The 21145-nt window shown below is 41.9% G+C and overlaps 1 protein-coding gene across 1 annotated transcript in view; it reads right to left on the bottom strand.

Moving 5' to 3' along the window:
• Positions 1-21145, bottom strand: part of stau2 (staufen double-stranded RNA binding protein 2) — a 135403-nt gene that overhangs the window by 31776 nt on the left and 82482 nt on the right. Inside the window, exon 13 of the mRNA XM_034706321.1 lies at positions 6000-6113. Coding sequence (XP_034562212.1) covers positions 6000-6113 — 114 coding nt within the window. The remainder of the gene's footprint in view (positions 1-5999; positions 6114-21145) is intronic.

The raw sequence follows: 21145 nt of genomic DNA, 5'->3' as shown, positions 1-21145 counted from the left end.
GTGGATGGCACATAAGGTCAGAGGGAGCACTCAGCTGTATATCTCTCACACATACAGGCCCTCCAGGAATGTCTACAAAAGGCCAAGGATTATGGCACCTAAACATTGTTTATGTGTAGGTGCTTCTGTGTGTGTGTGTGTGTGTGTGTGTGTGTGTGTGTGTGTGTGTGTGTGTGTGTGTGTGTGTGTGTGTGTGTGTGTGTGTGTGTATGACTTGCTGATAAAGAGCAGAACATTGTAAAGCATACACCGACAACAGCACTGCTCTCCATCATTGCAGTTTACTGTCCAGCAGAAGGCTAAATTAAGGATCAACTCTCGGATCACAAACTCTGGATGTGAGACAGGTTATTCACTTCACTGCTCACATGTGATGTGGTTCATTGAAGATACACAGCTCCATGGATGTGCAGACTCAGTGGTTATGTATGAAATTGGCACATGGTTGACATGGTAAGTGTGCATGTTCCTAATTTTGAGCCTAGCTTTGCTCCTGTTACCCCAAAATGTACTATGTTTATCCTCAAGTTCGATTTAAACCTCCAGATAATAGTTATCATCTAAAGTAACCAAAGTTTATGTTTCAGGTACTCTGTATTAAGTTTATACTTCTGCGTTGACTCTATGACTTAGTGGCCGACGTGGTCGTGAGCACTACATACTTGTGCATCTTTTGTCAGTGTCGCACTGCAATACTCCGCCTAAACGCTTGTAGAAAGTGGGATTTCTATACTGGTCAGATCGCCTGTTTGTGGTCCCACTAAGTTTTCTGCTTGTTTGTGCACAGTGAACTATGGAGACTCCAAGCGTTATATTGGAGATACATGTTGGCATTGATAACACAGCAATTATTACCAAGGAGAAAAGACAGGAGTCGTCAGAGGAGATGCCAATTCTGGAAATGTAGTAAATGCAGGAAATAGGACGTTTCACAGCAGACCAATCACAGGGCTGCGTCGTGTCAACGTGTAGTTACATTTTGGAGGAGTTGCACTTCAGGCTACATGAGTTGGAACAGGGCTATGTAGCACTACAGCATAGGCTATGGCATCCATTCACAGAGAAGTATAAACCAGGCTCAAGACATAAACCAAAAGCATCCAGGTTACTAATAATGTGACACTGGAAAAATATGCAAATCACTATAAATTCTAACAACCGGAGACAGTGAGATCTTTCTTTGTGTTTTAAAGGATTTTTATTAACTCTAAGAACACTGTTATCTGTAAAGATTGGAACAGGAACAAAAGCACTTTATTTAATCACAGATAGAAGCCTCCATTTCAGCAGTTCCTCACCTGAGGCATACGAGGTGAAACAATTATCATATGTAATGTTTTATGTCCTTCAGTGATGTCAAGTTATGCCCTCATGCCCTCACTTTTCTTCAGGTGCTACCTCAGCCATTTTACCAGCCTACATCTGCATGTTTGTGGCATCACATACTGCCCTGTAGCTGTATCCATTGTTTGAACAAAACACAAGCCATATCCGGAGAAGCCCGGATCATAAAGCGAGGGTTATCACTGACCCATTAATCCTGTACTGCTGCAAGTTTATTAAACTCTGTGCAACCCTGCTTTAACTCTGTGTCATCGAAGAGTATGGCATGAATGAAAACATGTCGACTGCATATATTGCCCTCTAGTGATTCACCTTTTGACTTTTGCACACCTGCCAAAACGAGCAACACATTGTAGGCTTGAAAGTCAGTACAATCAGAATCTTTCAAAATTCATGACTTGAGGTGTTCAATGTCTCTCCAAATATGGGTAAAAGTGTGCAACCTTTTTCCCAGTTTGGCTCTGATTACAGTTTGAATATGAAATAAAATGACAACAGTAGCAGAGTGCACACTAACAAAAGGAACAATAAAAACAATGATAAAATGTTGAAGATATTCATCACAAAAATCTAGAAACAAACAGAGGAAAGGATTGCTCTTTGGCGTGAATGATGACCAAACTGTCCTTATACATGAGCTTCTCTAAATTCAGGTTTATCCTCTTCACTTGACGGTGTCACAAAGAGCTCAAGTGCTGATTTGATGTCTTGGACATGGCTGACAGACTATCAAGAGGGGTCTGAGACCTTTTTTGAAGACATCAGCAGCACTAAGTCTACTGTGTCATTCAAACGGGGAGTGGGACCATGATAACTTTCCACTTTTGGACAGCAATGTGTCTGCTGGCGAAGAGAGACAACAGGAGGGTGACACTTTCCTGATCAAATGTCTGTGACAGGATAACCAGAGGTCATTTTTAACTGAGATAGCACACAAAAGAAAACAAAGAGCAACGAGAGAGGGAGTTCAGGAGGCTACTTTGTTAACCTTTTTACGTTTGCTCCTCCTCTGAACTGTCAGCGTCCCTTCAGGAACCATATGTCCCAACCCCCACCTCATGGGAAATATCAAAGTTCTCCTTGATATCACGGCCTGGTTTACCTGACCTTAAACCTCCAAGACCGAGCAGATAACATAGCAGGGGATTCCTAGAGATTCATACCAGTCATCACAGATTTAGATATGAGGGTAAAAAAACAGAGACGTGCTCCTAAGCCAAGAGCTCTGCTGCTCCCTCTTATCAGATGAACAGTGTCTAACTGCACAGATCAAAGTGGAAGGTGTGTTTGAGAGTGTGCATGGGTGCCAAGGTCAACAGGTGGTACAGAAAACATGTGGATCTGACTGTAAAGACGAGATACCAGAGGGCCCAATAAATCTCCTGTATTGACTCACAGGTATCTCTGCTGGTCCTGTAAGTGTGTCAATAACGCTCCCATCCTCACAGGCTCTAGTGTCCACCGTCCACAACATGTGTGACCCCCTGAGGCCTACTTTGTTCAGCAAGTGTTGGGGTTTGGGGGCTTCTGAGTGTGACCCCTTATTGTTAGGTGCTCCCTTTGTGGCCGTGCTCCTCACTGTACTGAGAACAGAAAAAGAAAGGCCCTCTCTAACAGTCGGTCATGCCCCAGTGCTCCTGGCAACAACAGGTCCTGAGGACGCAAACCTGCCTGCCCTATATTGGCTTGGCTCTCAGCTAGCTGTGGCGACACTAGCCCCCTGTCAGCTGTCCCATTCAGGGCCCGGACGGCTCTTTATTAAAGCTTTGAAGACCGCTGAATAAAAGGGGCGTCCTATGTTTAGATGATAGAATGTAAGCAACTGGTTTTCTGCTTGGGCAACACAAGACAAAGAGCCTCCTTCTGAATACGGCGAGTGTGTGAGAAAACCAGGGGGGCAGGGGGGAGCGCCAAAAGGAGTGGAGGTGCTGCTTCTGATTTTAAGATGGGGTTAACTTTGATGGATTGAAAATCAAAACTGGTGTCTGTGTGTTGGTTTAAGACGGGCCTGTCAGGATAAGTACAGAAAAATGATATCACAGGTGCTTCTGACGCCCTCATGATGTATTTACAGCAACAGAGCAGAGGCTTCTCTGTTAGTCAAAGGCCATAATATGCCCTACATACAGTGCACCGTATAAGCTGCTCCTCACTTCACCATGATCAGCAGGATGTAAAGAGCAGACATGTGGGCATATCTGTTCAAAGAGAACCTGCAGGGGAATAAACTGCAGCATTTAATGACTCAGTGACTTTATGTTCCTCAAATATTTTGAATGACTTTTGATGAATTAAAGGAGCCGTTTTTATTTATTTTAATTATTTTCCACATTGTAGATTAATACTGAAGACATCAAAACTATGAAATAATCTGGTTTTGCAATAATCTGGATTACAACAGTAGTCAAATAGAGCATTGTGTACTAACTCTCTGAACAACACAACTGATGGTCTCAAACACATTAAGAAGGCAAGTCATTCTACAAATGAACTCTTGACAAGGCTCATGTTAATTAGAAACCATTCCAGGAGACCACTTCATGAAGCAGACTGAGAGAATACCAAGAGTGTGCAAAGCTGGCATGAAGGAAAAAGGGGGCTACTTTACAGAATCTAAATTATAAAACAAATTCTGCTTTGTTTAACACTTTTTTGTTCATTCAATAATTTCATCTATGTTCTTTCACAGTTTTGATGTCATCAGTATTAATCTACAGTGTTTACAATTATTAAAATAAATTAAAACCTTTGAATGAGAAGCTGTTACCAAACTTTTGACTTGTAGTGTAAATACATAGCTCTCCTCATCAATGTATCAAGAACACTGTTTATTATAATGCATCCCAGTGCTCCACCATCATCACCATTATTGGGCGGCATGAGTTGCTGCCATAGAAGGCCTGCTGCTGTGGACGTTCCTGACTCCAGCTGCAACAGTTACTACAACTACTACTATCCGTCTCATCATTATCATCTCTCTCTCTTCATCTCCCTCTATCCCTCTCTCCAACCCAGTCTCAGCAGATGTGTGTCTAACATGAGTCTGGTCCTGTTGGAGGTTTCTGCCTGTTAAAGGAAGTTTGTCCTTGCCACTGTAACTTGCTAAATGCTGCAAAGTGCTCTGCTCATGGTGGATTAAGATGAGATCAGACTGAGTCCTGTCTGTAAGATGGGACTGGATCTTATCCTGTCTTGATGTTGGGTCTTTATTAATAATATAACATAGAGTACGGTCTAGACCTGCTCTGTCTGGAGATAACGTTTGTTGTGATTTGGTGCTATATAAATAAAGATTAATTGATTGATTGACTATTTGACTGATTGATTGATTGATTGATTAGATTAGATTAGATGAGACAGGAGGTCATATTGTTATGGCTGATTGTGCAGATATATAACTATTATTAATGTTATATAACACAAAATTACATGGGCTGTTATATTTCTACTCAAGTTATCACAAGTCCTGGATCCTGAAAATCTCTCTAGGTGGGATTCTTCGATACAGTATTTACATTAGATGCTTATTCTAAGTTCATCCACGTTTACTATTGTGCTCTCTTACTGTTTATCCAGCTGTGTGAAATAATTCTGATTGAATTAAACCCCAAACAATGATGATTACTTCTCAGCAATAAAAGTGACATCAGGGAGGACCTGATAGAACACGATTTAATCCACATAAAGAATTCTGTCACATTCCCCCTCTGCCTGTTGACACTGTGGTAAAAACGTTAGTGTGGTCTCAGGCTGGTCTTGAGAGTGGAGAAATAATGAAAGTTAGCAGGCACAGATGTGAGAGCAGCCTGAGGAGCTACTGGACCCCAATCATCTCTGAGAGGGAGAAATGGAGCAACATCGTTTCCTGTGATCCAGAGCTGGAGAGAGCATCTTTAAGCTGCTGATCTCTACAAAATCACTGAAACCAGAAGAGGTAGAGATAACAACAATGTTCAAAGCTGAGACGTTTGACTCATTTATGTTTAAAGGTGAGTCAACGTCAAAGAGAAGAAGGAAAGCCGAATGAGGACAGAAATGTCAACATCACAGAGACAGATGAAAAATAAGCAAGATCGTGTTTGAACTCGACCGTGAATTCAAATGTTCAGTTTAATGTTAATCATCCCACATGGAGGCTGATAATAATCTGATACCATAGAGGCGTTACCGATAGTGGAATTCGATCTAAGTTGTAGAAATAAATCATCTTTAAATGAATATTTGGTGTCAGCTTGTTTGTGTGTGTGATGGCCAGGTACAAGCGAGATAATGAACAGAGAGCAGGTGAGTTCAAGGTGAGAAATGGTGAGGAAATGCACAACATAAGTATATGATTTATTATATTCCAGAACTTCTAAAGTTGCTGATGTTTTGTATCATCAAAGTTGCGATGGGTCACCCACTGCAACCAACATAAACATTATGTAAGTGACGGATGTGCCAACCCTCAAACTGTGTGAGATCTGTGCAGCCAGCTTCGTGCAGCAGTCATCTGTTTATTATCTGTCTTAACCCAAGCTTTCTCTCTCATCTTTAATCTGTAATATTTTATCTTCAAGAACTATCTTCTACAAGTATTTGTACTTGTAAAAGTTGTGACACGCACCCTCCTCTCATAAACCCACATGTACACACACACACACATATATATATACCTGGTCATGGCTGGCTTGGAGGGTGCTCCCGGTGCCGTGGAAAGTCATTTGCACAGGGGAGAGGGTCAGATAGGTCACGAAATCCTTACCGCTCTGGGCATCGCTGTACTGCACCTGGAGCAGAGGGCAAAGGTGGGAAAACTGAGTTACCCCATAAAGTAAATACAGGAAAAGATCAGTCAAAGCACAAAAGACAAGTGAACTGAAGCATCTCCAGTTTGCAGTGGGAAGTGGTCGGCTGGAGAGTCAATCTTGCATGTCTAATTGCCACCACAGAGCATTTGTGGACAATTACCCCACACCACACAGAGATGGCAGTGGAAAGGATGAACGTAAGAATGTGTGTGTGTGTGTGTGTGTGTGTGTGTGTGTGTGTGTGTGTGTGTGTGTGTGTGTGTGTGTGTGTGTGTGTGTGTGTGTGTGTGTGTGTGTGTGTGCGTGTGTACAACTGGAGGGGGGCATCTGAGGGGGTGGCGATGACATCACTGGGCGACCCCTCATCATTGAGAGGTTAACACTGCAGGCATTCCTAAAAGCTGTGCAATCAGGACTGTTATGACATGATGCTCCTCTGGGACAGGCTGCTCCTCTGATCCAAGGGCTCTGGTAACGCTGCCTGCTTGTCTGCCCTACTTCTCACTGGCTCTTGCTCCGTGCACGCGTATGTATTTGCATGTGTATGTCTTGAGTGCGTGTGCATGTGTTGGCCTGGCCTACTTATGCCCAGGACAGCTGCAGGCATCTTGATGAACGGCACAAATAGCTGACAGAACTAAGAGAGGAGATAGATTTGATTGATGCAGAGAGACAAAGGACGAAGCATCAGTTCAAAACGCCCCGCTCTGATGCAGATACCAGTCTCTTAAACACCTCTACCATCACCTGAAATACAGTACCTGTGTCAGTATGAACACCAGTCTAAACACCAATCTGATACAGAACATGTTACCTTAAAGTGCAACTTCAACAAGATGTGACGTAGCATAATGGAGTCCCCGTTAATGTTCAACATCATAAATATGGTTCTAAACGCCAGTGTTGACAGTAAAGAGGAAGAAAATGTAATTTCATGAGTATACGGTGGACCACAAGCTTTTAACTATGTTAGAAGTTAAAGAGAGCAGGAAGAGGACAGGATCAGGACAAATAACATCCACAGGAGATGTGAAGTTGAGGAGCCAGGTGACTTTGCATCAACACATAGAGGTAGAAATACCAGTACTGAAACTGGTAAAGAAGAGGCAAGCAGGTCAATGCAACAATTTGACACCATAACGTATCGGGCTTGGATGTAGAGCTGGGCAATATTGAAAAAGATGTTATCACGATAACATTTTTCATATCAGTCGATATCGATAATTGTCACGATAAATATAAAATCATTCTTTCATTTCAATTTAAAGGCAGATTTTTGCACCTGAGTGAAAGTTGAAGATACCAAACCGTTTGTTGGCTTGTGTCTGGGATTTAGTTTTCTGTTTTGACGGTGCTAACAGGAAGCAGGTCTTTTGTGTAAGATGAGATTTTAGTGAAGTTTTTGTTTGTAGAGTCATATTCTTCTTTAATGTTGTTTGGCAACTTGGTTTACATTAGCATCTTCTCCTTTAGGGGGTGTATTAGCAGGTTCAAATATATAAATCTTTTATCGAACATTTGATATATTTATATCAAGAAAAATTACATCACGATAATTATTGTTATCAAATTATTGCCCAGTCTTACTTGGATGATTTCGCTTGTTTTTCTGTTTGCAGCTCCACAACAGTCGCCCAATCAGCAAGTTACATCATGCTGCCACCATTGTTTTAAATTGCTTCAATCGCCGTCTTAGAACTCGGTACTGACCATTTGCTGACAGTCATTCTCCAGTCTTTGTTTTATTTTATTTATTTTAATGGTAAATGGATTTGTACTTATCAAGTGCTTTTCTAATCTTTCTGACCACTCAAAGCACTTTTACACTACTCGTCACATTCACCCATTCATACCCATTCACTCACTGATGGCAGAGGCTGCTATGTAGTGAGGGACCATCAGTATTAGCTAATCTCATTTGTACACATTCACACACTCTAAACAACAGAGGGAGCAATTTGGGGTTCAGTGTCTTGATCAAGGACACTTTGGCATGTGACTGCTGGAGCTGGGATCGAACCGCCAACCTTCCGATTGATAGACGACCGACTTTGCCCACTGAGCCACAGCTGCCCCTGTGTGGCTCGTGGTGATCCAAAAAGGCAACTGGATGTGTTTGACGTTTTTGAGAGGAAGTGTACATTAAACCTCAAAGCCATCAGACATGGTGAGAAGATATCTTAATTTTCTATTCACGTTGAATTAAATTTTTTTTATAAATGTATAAATACCAATCTTATGCATAAATCTTTCTTTCTCTTTTTTGCAGCTCACTGCACTGAAGTACGTTCATGTCTGTCTGTGTTTCATTACATACATGGTGGTTATTGATTCGTCTGTTGTTTTTTGTCGGACGTTTAAGATCAGAACATTCTTGTAATCAGCAGAAAATGTGTGTTACATCACACAAAAAGTCTCCGTGTGTGCATGTACCCACACACACACACCTACACACAGGCCCAGCAGTATATGATCTGTGACTGAAAGCTTCCAGAGCAAGGTGTGTGTGTCTCTTTCTCCTCTCTGAATGAGTTATGATCATATGTGGAAAAGAGTGTGTGCTGCAGCCGGCCAGACACATCGATGTCTGCCCACTAAGAAGCAGCTCTTTCATAACCTACGCACACGGGAGATATGAACACGTGCATGAAAAGATATGCACATATATGCACATACAGACATGCACGTGCACACACACTCACACACACCTGCTTCTGAGGAGATGGGCCCACAGCGATAAATTGTGGAATGCTATCTGTTATGTGTATGAATGATGAATGTAGTAAAGTGAGCCGTGGAAAAAGCCTTCTCTGACAAGTTAATCCCTAATAAATTCTCCAGACTTCGACATTAAGGAGAAAGAAAGAAAGAAGAGTGGAAAAAAACTAAGTGGGGTCTTTTTCGGGGGAGAGATTATAATTGTTTGGAAACAGGAACTTACTCCAGATGTTTCAAAACACGTAAAAGTATCTGGAAACAAAACTGATTCTATAGTTTTCAGAATGTGTGAAGGAGTGCAGGATGGACTTTGTGCTGTGGAGGGGAGAACCAGATCTGAATCTCGTGTGATTGTCTGATACGCTGGCTCGTTGAGGCTGCACAGAGGCCTGTGATTGGTGATGTATTGTGTAATCACGGTGTCTGATCGGAGGGCACTCTTGTTCGGTTCATCTATCGCGAGCTGTCAGGACCCCAGCCGACGGTGAGGCCCATTGATGGTGCAGGAGGAAACAGACGCTCTCTCTCAGCCACACAAAGGAAAGAGAGATCTGGTTGAATATATCAGATTTCCAATAGTTTCAAACTTCTCCCATTGTCTGAGAGTGTGGATTCACAGCAGTGTTTGTTAAGTTGATGGAAATTCAAGTTACTAAGTATTTTTGACCGTGAGAGTTCAGTATATCTATTCAATATAGCTGATGTAACAAAAACAACAACATTATAGATAATAGAAATAACAACATTTAGTAGCTTTAAAACCTTTACAGGAACAACGTTTGTGGAGAGAGAAACTGATTGATCAGGGAGTAAACTATCAAAGCTATGACGATCCTCCTTAAAGGTACAGTGAGGAGCTTTCACACTGATGTTTTTATACGACCTAAAAACACAAACAAGACCATCAGCAACAAGATTTATTCATTATTATTGTAATTATGTTTGCCCGACACTGCTGTCAAGGGGTCACTGTCAGACAAAGAGATTCACTTCTGATGCGGTGACAGATTGTGTTTACATTTTCCAGACACGTCTACACGGACAATATCCCTTCATTCTGATTGATATCTGTTCAAGTGTTTACAAGGCGTGTGATTTAATCAGTTTGGTGTTTACATGCATCTACAGATTTCATCAGAACAGCTGTGTGACACCAGCAAAAGAGATGTTATTGTGGCTCTACCCCCTCTCCTTTTCAGGTCTAAGCACAGAAATAGACATTTTCCTTTGATCAGCTCCCCGTCCTGAAGATGGATATCTACCGTCTATTCAGGGGAGTGGTTGCTGTTAATTTGCTGGTCTTAATCCATCAACATGTCCATATTGTGTAATTCCTACAAAGCGTTGTGTTATTTTAAGTTCTTTGAGTGTTTCTACCAAGCGGCAACCTCCGGCCGTGAGAATTGCAGCTGATGTGGAAGTGTTAAAAACTGCAGTTCATCGAGTGTCCGCCTGAGGCTGGCTCTGGAAGTACCGGAAACCACATACACACAAATTCAAAAAAGACGATCTTTACAGCAGAAATAAACATGTTTACAGCCTGGTACAAAAGACTAGCTTTCAAATGTCTGGAAACACCTGCAAACCTTAATTTCCCATCAGCCTCAACCTTACATTGTAATGTTTTAAATACATTAGCATGCTATAATGCTAAATCAAGATGGTTAGAGTTACACCTGTCTAACATCAACATGTAGTAACGGTAACACCAAGCCTTACAGTGTGATGATGCTAGTACTCAGTTCGTAGAGCTGTTAGCATAACTCTCGACTCTTATTCTTGTTTCCTTTTGTGCTAAAGTGCATCTTCATCAGCCTCTTTAAGACCTTGAGCCGGATCTGGAAAACCACTGTCTTCGGTCTCTAATATGAATTGATATATCGCATGCGACTTCTATAAACAAGACCTGCTCCAGCCATCAGCCAAACTCAGGATAAAACAACACATTTGGCCTATCACCAAAAGTGACGTGGAGGTCTTACTCTGTTGGTGGCTTGTTGATGAAATAGTCAAAGTTCTGATTATTGAGGAGATCTTCCAGCAACTCTGACCTGCAGGCAGGAAAGAAAGTTGCCTGATGCGCGAGCATCAAAGAACATCGAGGCATCATCTCATTTGCCATGATTTGGCAGAAACGGAAATAACGAGCATCTCGAAAACAAACCGTCTATCCTCCCATCCAGGCCGTCTGTTTTGAGTGCCTGTTTGTATGCATCTGTGAGTGCATGCATTCTAAACAGGCCGAACTAATCATCCCAGGTCCCCGCTCAGAAAACAGCCTCTAATCCACTTCCTTTACAGACAAAGGAGCGGGAGAGTTACGCAAGGCCTGCGATTGATCGGCGGCACTAATGTGGAACGACCTTTGACATCTGGCTTCTAAAGCTCGATGGCTCGTCTTCAAATGCTCCTCTTCATTCGAACAAACATGAACATGCACAAACTAAAAAGCAATCAGACTCGTAGCACTCATGCAGCCATGCTCAAATTTATGTTGCGTGCACAATTATGTATGTGCACACCCAAAACAGAACAAACAAATAAACAATGGACAAAAATGCAAATGGCACTCTGGAGCTCTGGGACTGTGTTACGCAATGCTGCCAAGGTAACAGAAAAAACAAATACGTATTAAGTATGTTGTCATGTTATTCAAGTAAAAGCCACGAGCACTTCAAGACTTAGAGCTTGATTCCCGACTAAACGTGGTGCTGGCTGCGGAGAGTCAAGGAGCACGGGAATAACTTTGATTTGACTAAAATAAACACGGCCTCTCAGCCCAGGAATGCTGTCATTGTTGGTGAGAAGCAATTAGAGGTCCAGGCTGAGCCACTTCAGTGGGAACTTCAGGGGTCAAGAGTGTTTAAAGCACACTGTTAATATACCTCTAACTTCTCCTAATGGCAGGAGGTTAAGGGCAAACAAAGCTGCTACTCCAAAACTCTGAGAGCGCTTTGCCCCAATCAGCAGGGAACACTTACGTGAATGTGAATGAGGAAAGTTCTAAGTAAGGCAACTCTTTATTTAGAACTTCATAGATTTTCAAGAGAAAGGCATGTTTAAAGACATAAAACAAAGACCTGCACATTCTAAAGTCATCCTTTAAATCAGAGACTCTATTGTGTCAACAAAAACACAAAGAAAGAACAAAGGTTAATGGATTGTGCTTATTTAACGCTTATACATTCACACAAACATTCGTACACGGGTGGCAAGGGACACGTTAATCCAATATTTTCTGACAAAACTTTTTGAATCTGAGAGAAGTCTGTCATTCTGAGAGATCAGAAGATCTCAGTCATTCCAACAAGTGTGGAACTAAATGTGCACAAAGATCCTGCAGAAATCATGTTTAAAATGACACTAAATGACACAGCTAATGTTTGCATGGTAGTGTAGAGGACAGACTGCATCAGTCTCACCTGCTCACTCTCTCCTTCTTCTCAACACTCAGGTATTTCAGCAGGTGTGCACTGAATTTAGGAAGCAGCTGATCCTTTCTTCCAGGAACACACTTTGTTTGGTGTGAGTTACATCAGGTCAAAAACAACAATAAGGTGACTTCTTGATTGAAAGCTGCAGAGCGCTACGTACATTGTGCTGTGTTTGAATCTGAGTTTGAGAGATAACGCCATCCATCTGTCTGCTCAGTGTCTGAACAAAGCTCCAGTGGTGCAAGCTAATGCCAGCATACTAGCGCTTTATAATAACACCATGTTAACTAAGCAGTTTGATTAGCATTAGCCGATGAATGCTAACTTTAAGCAAACTAAACTATTGCTAACAAACGCTCTGGGTTTCTGTCAGGAGGTCGTTTCTTGGTGCTGAACAAGAGACTTCACTGTTTAAGGAGAAACTGATCCAGTGATAGATACAGACAGAAGAATGAACGTTAAAACGATTGGTAAGAGCACGATGTGACCGATTCTTTTAAGATGCAGACAGCAAGAAGGTTTCAACCTCAGCGGAGTAAAATGTTGGGTTCTGTGTCCTGCCTAAGGACTCTTCAACATGTGAACTACAAGAGCTGAGATCGAACCGTCAACCTTACTCTGAAGAGAAAACCGGCCACTGAGCCAAGTGTAAACTGATAAACCAAAAGATATCTTCATACTTTTTAAGACTGAACACTTTGTTTTGAGTTCTACTGTCTATTACCACTGGTTGTACACTGCAAGCTACATTGCAGAAATGCTGATCCTCAGGTGGGGCCCTTTTTGTCGTTCCAAAGCCGAGGTCTCAAATCCAAAGGGGATCAAGCTTTCTCCATCAGAGCCCCGCAGAGTCAGTGACATCTTTTAAAGATTTGCTTTTGAGTGACTTCATCCTTTTAACTGATTTTTATTTATATTTATTTATTCTATTTAACAAATAAATTGTTTTTTATTTCATTTTATTATTTTTTGTTTTTAATTATTTCTTTCTTCATTTGTTATTTTAATGTTCTTAATCTATCTTTTTTATTTTCTCTGATGTGATGTCATCTTCTTAAATCCTTTTTATGTCCTTTCATGCCTTTATTTATTTACTTATTTAATTTTTTTGAAAAAACACTGGACCAATAAATCATTGTTATACTGTCTCATCACTTCATTCAGTTTAATTTGTGATTATTCTTTTGAACTTTTTGTGCTGTATTTTGTTTTTGAATCGATAGAATTTGTTCTCTCTCTGTTAAAAGTTTATTTTGTCATTTGAATCCTGCCATGTTTTTTATGTCAAAGCACTTAGTTAACATTTGCTTTTAATGGTGCTATATAAATAAAGTTAGGTGTAAATTAGTTTATATTGATTGGTCATTATTCACTACACAAAAGGGATTTATTCTGTTAGAATCAGTTCTAGATTTTGTTTTTCCTCCCTCTGCCACTGCTCACTGACGATGACTGGCTACAGATGATAAGACGATTGAAGCTCTATTTCATGGCAGTGATGTAAAGAAGTAAGTCTGGAGCTTTGTGTTATGAGGGACTCTTTCTTTGCGGGAGCAGAAACATTTTTAAGTTGGTCTTTTGGTGGATGTTGGGGAGCTCTGTGGATTAGTTTACCTTCAGACAGATCCAGGCTAGCTGTGTCCACAGCTACCAATGTTTAATATAACAAGTGTGGGACTGCTGTAATAAAGCTAACTGTTTGGATTTCAAACAAAGCGCCATGTTAACACACCCTCCACCTCCCCATCTCCTCACTCTGGGCCTGTGCTGGCACCCAGCTGCTATTACTGCTTAGTGTTGAGAATAACATGAAATATGATCAATCCTATCAGACTACAGAGAACAAAGGCACGCTAAACAGATTATGCTGCATATTCAAATTTGCAATTTGCTGTGCTGGCACTTCAGGGTATTTGATTTAAGGGTTTGCAAATGGGCTTGATTGTGGTGAAAGAACATCATCACTCAGTTTTGCCAAACACACACAGACACAGACACACGCACCGACACGCACACAGAGGGCCACCATGTAAGCAAAGAGACTGCGCGCTGAGCCAGCACAGCATTCACGGCCTGATTTATACCACCGACAAAACTTGTTTTCGAAGATCGCTCTTCACACAAATATGCCGCAGAGCACAGCTGGAAGCCATCACCCTGCCGCAGAAATCAAACTTGGTGGGATTAGCCATCCCGAAATGTATTTTCTAAAGCAAATCCTTGAGTAAACAGAGAGTAGAGGAATGAGACGATGACATGGAAGTTGGAAACAAACTGTTGAAGTCTTTGAACGTTTCTTCAAAATCAGCCGTTTGATGTTGATACAGAGAGATGAGAGTCAGCCACGGAGATCAGGAGAGAACTGAAAAAAAGGATAAGGGGGAGAAAATAGAGTGCCAGGCAGGGTGGAAGGTGTAGTCGGCACCATTTGAAGTGGTTTTCTGACACAGCCAAAGAAGGAAGCGGAGAGAGGGAGAAGAGCAAACAACCAGAATGTGTGAGAAATCCTGGGAACTGTGTTGCATAGATTTCAACACCAGCCACCCGCCAAGGATAGTGTTTTCATTAACACAGGATTTCCAACATAGAAGTTGTGATTCCAGCACGGCGAAGAGTGTTGGCCCTCCCTTTTCTCTAAATCCATCTCCAGAGTTAAGCCCGTCACGGGGAGATAACATAACTCAGCTGATTGCTATCTCTGCTGTCTTATTGCGTTTGGGTTTAGCAGGTGGACTGAGCTGATAGATACAGTAGATACCATTCAACTCTCCCAGACACAACCTGGATTGTCAGAGTACAGTATCCTGACCTTTGACGGCCACGTGCAGGAGGATATTAAGAATTTCTGTAACGCTGCAATATCCGGTGTCATTAAAAGTTAACATCTGACCTGTGTAAAAGTCTGATGAGTCATGTTTTACTACTTCTCACGGTGCACCTTTAATTTCACACTCTGTACATGTCAGCCACACAAACATGTAAAAAAAACAATAAAACTAATCTATGATGTTATGCTTCATGCAGGTCATCAAGACACGATTGGCTGCTCTCGATCTCCACCACAATACACAAAGTGGTTCTGTCATATTTTCCATTTACACGAACAGAACAACCTCAAGAGGGGTGTAATTCCTGCTTCATGCTGGTGCTACATTCACTGAACCTGCCAGTTACTCAGGAATATGGCTTGTTGTATTAGTTGCAAGAAAAATAATGAGATGCATGCTTACTGTTCTGTGTCACTGTTTTTAAGCACTTATGCTTTAACAGTGTTCATCTATATATAGAAGAGAAGCCAAACTTGGAGTGACGGCATCCAATTCATCCGCCAAATCAGGCGTTTTTTATAGAGGACATGGTTCAGAGTGAGAACTCTTAAGAGGTTAAATAAAACATTTTTCCTCTCACGAATAAAAAGTTAATTTGATTTGAAATAAAAGGCGATGTCTCTCAAATTTATACACACATGGGTTTTGCTGTAACAGTCGAGCTTAAAGCTCCATGATTCAGGTTTTCACATGGCAGCGTCCTTTTTGTATTCCTGTTTACAAGAAATGACTGTGAGGCTCTTTGATCCCAGCATGAATTGTAGCTGCGTAATATACAAACGCAAACATATAAGAGAAGAATGGGGAGCAATAGAGAGAGAAATTGGACGAGATGCACATGTAATGGCCTGTAAATCTTTTCAGAGTGTATGAGTCGGGATAAGAAGTGCAACGAATACAAAATCAGCAATCGGGATTGGCTGAGAAAATTGCAAAGAGTCTAAGCTGCTGATACTGATTTCTGCAGACTGGTCATCCAGCACCAGGATTTCCAGCAATGGGCTCATGGCTGGCTGTACACTCTGCTATTGCAAGTTTCTTGAAGTTTGCCAAATTCACCGGGGTGATGTTAATGTTAAAGGTGACATATGCTCTTTTTCATCGAAAATATATTGGTCTAAGAGGTCCCCAAAACATGTCTTTGAAGTTTATGCTAAAAAAATAACACTTTGAAATCAGATTTTTGCATGTCTGAAAAACCCTCTTTTTCAGCCCTGCTGAGAACAGGCTGTTTTCTGTGTCTGTGCCTTTAAATGAGAATGAGCTCTCTGACCACGCCCCCTCAGGAAGTGGATGTGCCCTTGGCTGTCCAGCACGTTGATGTGCTAATGTTTACATGTTAGCTGAATATACACGGCTGCTCAAAGACCCGCTTTACTTCAACCCTCTGAATTTGATCCAGAATCTGATCCTGACAGAGAGGCGCCGGCAGCAGGACCTTTCTGAAGGATTGGTCACAGATTTAGTGTTTCTTGTTGTTTTATTTGTCAGTATGTCGACGTGTGTCTTGGTACACAGCTACGAACATGTAGCTATGTGGCTATGCTAACTAGCGCTAGCACTTTTCCATGACAAATAAAAATCCTCCACTAGATCTTCAAATCTGCAGACGTGGGGAGTAAAACCGACCTTTGTGTTTATTAAGACAGCCTACAACTAGCATGCCTCCCTCCTAAGCCCCTTGTTAGCACACGTGTGCAGGTAATGAAAAAAGGAGGATGAGTTGAGTTGTATTTTATACAGTCTACGGGCTGAACAAGCTCCGAGCTCTGACTTCTGTTACAGGCCGGATGTCGTTGTGACGTAACAAAAACACTGAAAACTGAAACGGCTTGTTTCAGCACACATTTACAGAAAGGTGGGGTTTGTAGACATGCCAGGGACACATATTTCAGGTAGAGAACCATTAAAAAGTCGATTTTGCATAATATGTCACCTTCAATGTTTTCAGAGTGGTTCCTCCACAGGTTAATCTGGACTTACAAGTATTGCAACCTGCAAGCTTTATTTCCTCTTTTACTGTGTAAAACTCCCACACTGATGACGCTCCTGGCACAGATCGGCTGGCCACTCAATCTCTAGTAGGGATGCGTATGAGTCCACAAAATGACATCACTCTTGCTAGTCAGCACCAGAAATACTATTGGTTCATTTATTAGTAATCATTGTTAGGCCTGAAAAAGGTGGTTGTATGTTGTGTCCCAACTCTTTGACAGCCATCTGCAACTAAGCAAGGCTGTTGCTCTGGGCAATGACTACTGACATGATGCTATACTGCTCTACTACACTGATATAAACATGCACAGACCGTTTGTGTGGTTGCAGCATTGACCAGCAGCAGGACGAGGTGCTGTCTGTCTCAATCATTATGTTGGTGTTTCTGTGACGCAGTGTGGCATGTATCTTTACATTTTAAAGCCATGCTCAGCCTCTGGAAATCCGTGTAGTGGAGAAAATCACTGCGGCTGTCGCAAATGTTTTCTTCTTCTTCTGTTACTTAATGCGGTTAGCAAACTGCTTTAAGACGCTCTATAGCCACCGTCTGGCGGGAATACTGTATTACAACAAGGCACCGATGAAAACGGTTAAAAATAGTACTTTTAAAATGAGAAAATATTTGAAAAAAAGTAACTCTTCGACTGTGGACAACTATTTGAAAACCATTGCCCATCCCTAGCACAGTTAAGAGTTTGCACCTCACAGTCCTGCACTTCACTGTTTGTCAGTATTTTGATCTAAAATATGGAGCTACAATTGTATCTAGGATGTGTGAACTGGTATATAAACACTCAACTGGAGCAATAAATAACCAGCACAGGAATGTTGACATTAACCTACAAGGAGGACTGAAGGTTGGTGGTGCTAGCTATGCTAACCTTACTCACATTCTGCAAACCCATTTGACTTTGTGTAACCGCAGACTATGTGTTAAGCTGTGTTTAATGAATACTGCTCCATTTTCACTGTGGAACTTTTCACTTATGAGTCTTAAAGACTTTGGTACATATGTCATGACAGGTTGATCTGATGACCACAACAGACTACTGATGTAACTGTATTTAAAATAAATACCTTCCCTGCATTTGTCCACCAGTGCACAGATAAAAGCAGCATGTGATGACACACACACACACACACACACACACACACACACACACACACACACACACACACACACACACACACACACACACACACACACACACACTGCTCTTTCATCCACACTTCCCTTCTCTCTCAGCCCCTTTCACTTCCCTCCTCTTCATTAACCCGCTCAAACACTAATTCACTCCAGCGCTGCCAGTCCACATTCAAAGAGGACAAACAGCCAGAGCTTCTCCAATAATCATTTCTTTCCTCCAACATCCAAGCGGGTCCTTTGAAATAAAGTTCAGGGAAGCAGGTGAGATGCTCTGACAGAGGATATGAAGGCTCTGAGGCCGGACATGTGTCTCAGTCCAGGTGTGTATCACGGCTCAATTTGAATATGATGGGAAAATATCATTAAACTTCCATCAATCATTGATCTTCTATATAAAAATCTCCGTTCTTGCTCTAAAGGGAGTCGACGGTTAATAATGTGAAGCTGTGGCAGACTGTGACGACTCTATTAAGTGATGTGATGGCAGGGTAAATGGGAAGTTGGTGACTGCAATGCCAGGGTCAAACCCTTGAGACTTCACAAATGACATGAGAAATGAGAGTTGGGAGCGAAAAGGAGATTTTTTATTAGAGGGAGGGATCGTGATGGAGGTGCAGTGAGACTAAGTCATTTGAATTAACCGCAGAGAGTACAGGAGATATACGAGGACACGGAAAAAGGAGGAATCCGTTTTGTGGCTCTTACTCGGTGCTTCATTTGAGTCCATGTGTTGTCTATTACCTCCTGCTTCTTTGTTTTTGCCCTACTTCCAGCGCACATACCCGCCGTGCCAACAACACGCCAGCCAAATTAATAGGAAATACACACATACACACACTTACTCACACACACACACACACACACACAAACAGAGTGAAGTAAGTGCCAGCATCCTTGCTCCAAGCTGGCGTGAGTACAACACACTGTTGCTTATCCAGTCAGAGCTTCCACCAGAGGCTATTTTCCAATCAAATCAAATGAAGGGCTTAGCAGGTAGGCCCGGGCCTTTGTCTGTGCTGCTCCGTGGATGAAACAGACACTATGAGAATATCCTCAGTGCTTATTTAGTTCCTTTAATCCAACATTGGGCAGTCACTGTAATCCGCTCACTTGGATGACATAGTTATAATGCAAAATTAAAGTTATTAATCAGGCGGGGAGATTATCATCAAATTACATTAAAAAATCTAACATTTGATGTGAGGGGCCGTTCGTTTTAGTGTTCAGGAGAGAAAGATGGTGAGACACAAAGCTGAGCATCAGGTGTCCGGTGGAAAAGCAGGCAAGTGGAATTTTTACAGTAACATTTAAAATCTGGTGCTTTAATCACAAACACACACAGGAAGAAATAAGCTGTGATAAGTCTGCAAACATGGCGAGCAGAGGTTCACGTTACAAACCAACATGATACCAAACATTCCTGCAGTAGAATGCATATTGTCTGAAAGTTTCAATTACAGCCTGATTTCCTCACTTAAGGAACACACACACACACACACACGCACGCACACGCACACGCACACGCACACACACACACACACACGCACACAGAAACATGCAAGTGCACGGATGCCTCAGTGTGCATTTCTCTGCATCATTAAAAAACACAGACGCAGAGTTTTCTCATATTAATGCCAAGTGGTCTGTGCAGGATGAGAACAGCAAAGGCTTAAACTTCACACAGTCTTAGCCTGTCTCTTCCATTTCCCCTAAACAGAACCTGCTGTGTGTGTGTGTGTGTGTGTGTGTGTGTGTGCGTGCGTGCGTGCGTGCGTGCGTGCGTGCGTGCGTGCGTGCGTGCGTGCGTGCGTGTGTGTGTGCATATGTACGAGTGTGTTTGGGGCTTGGCCGGGCAGCAGAGCTCTCTCAGGTTACACACACACAGGAAGGCTCAGAGCAATAACAAAGGCCTTTCAAAGAAACCCTCAGCAGGTTAAGATAAAATGTTTTCACTCAAACTGATAAAAAGCATCTGCAGCTTCGATGAACAGACGCTGGTATCAGTGGCACGGTACGCAGCCGGAACTGGTTAGAACAGACACTGGGCTGTCTCTCTATGTGGTACGCAAAGTCAGAGTGTGTTTCAGTGTCGTGTGTGTCCGCTCAGGTAATGACAGACACACCTGTGAGCTTTGGCTCCGGCTTGAGTTGTTCTGAAAGTGATGGTATCTTGAAAACCAGCGCTTAAAAACTGACAAGATTCAAGTGCACAGTAGAGAAATATTTCACCAGACAGGTGCAATTTCATCCCCAGTGAAAAATGGATAGTGATTTTACTCTCAGGATTCTTCACAAAACACCTGTCACTAAAGCATGTACCTCTCTCTCTCTCTCTGTGTGTGTGTGTGTGTGTGTGTGTGTGTGTCTGTGTGTGTGTGTGTGTGTGTGTTAGGAATTTTATTACATAAATTGATGATAGTTGAAATAAAATGTAAGTCTGAATTCCCTGAGTGAAGAAAAGGTGAAACTGGAAACATTTACCGTCATGTGTCTTTAAGCACGGAGGCCTTCAATGTGAGGCTTTAACTAGAATATCCAGGTAGCAACTTTGAATGATGGGCAAAAATTATTTCTTTTGTAAAGGAAGGACTAATTTTTTTCCAATATTTGCCATCACTTCATTCAATTCAGACGACGCTCTGGTAAATCTCCAAAGTAGATTCACTTTGTTCAGCACATTTCTGAGATCTGAGAACATGCAGGAAACACGTTTCTCAGAAAGACTGTGATCACCGACAACTACAATCTGCAGGATGAATTTTATAGATTATTTATTATTATTCATATATTATTAGTTCATGGAGGTGAGCCTCCTCTCTCCTTCCTGGAATCGAAATCCTCCATCATAACGTGCATCTTAGCAAAATATTAAACAAGGCTGAAAGCCTC

This window comes from Notolabrus celidotus, chromosome 17, assembly GCF_009762535.1.
Source record: "Notolabrus celidotus isolate fNotCel1 chromosome 17, fNotCel1.pri, whole genome shotgun sequence".
NCBI classification, from domain to species: domain Eukaryota; kingdom Metazoa; phylum Chordata; class Actinopteri; order Labriformes; family Labridae; genus Notolabrus; species Notolabrus celidotus.
This window is presented reverse-complemented; position numbering and strand designations above follow the sequence as displayed.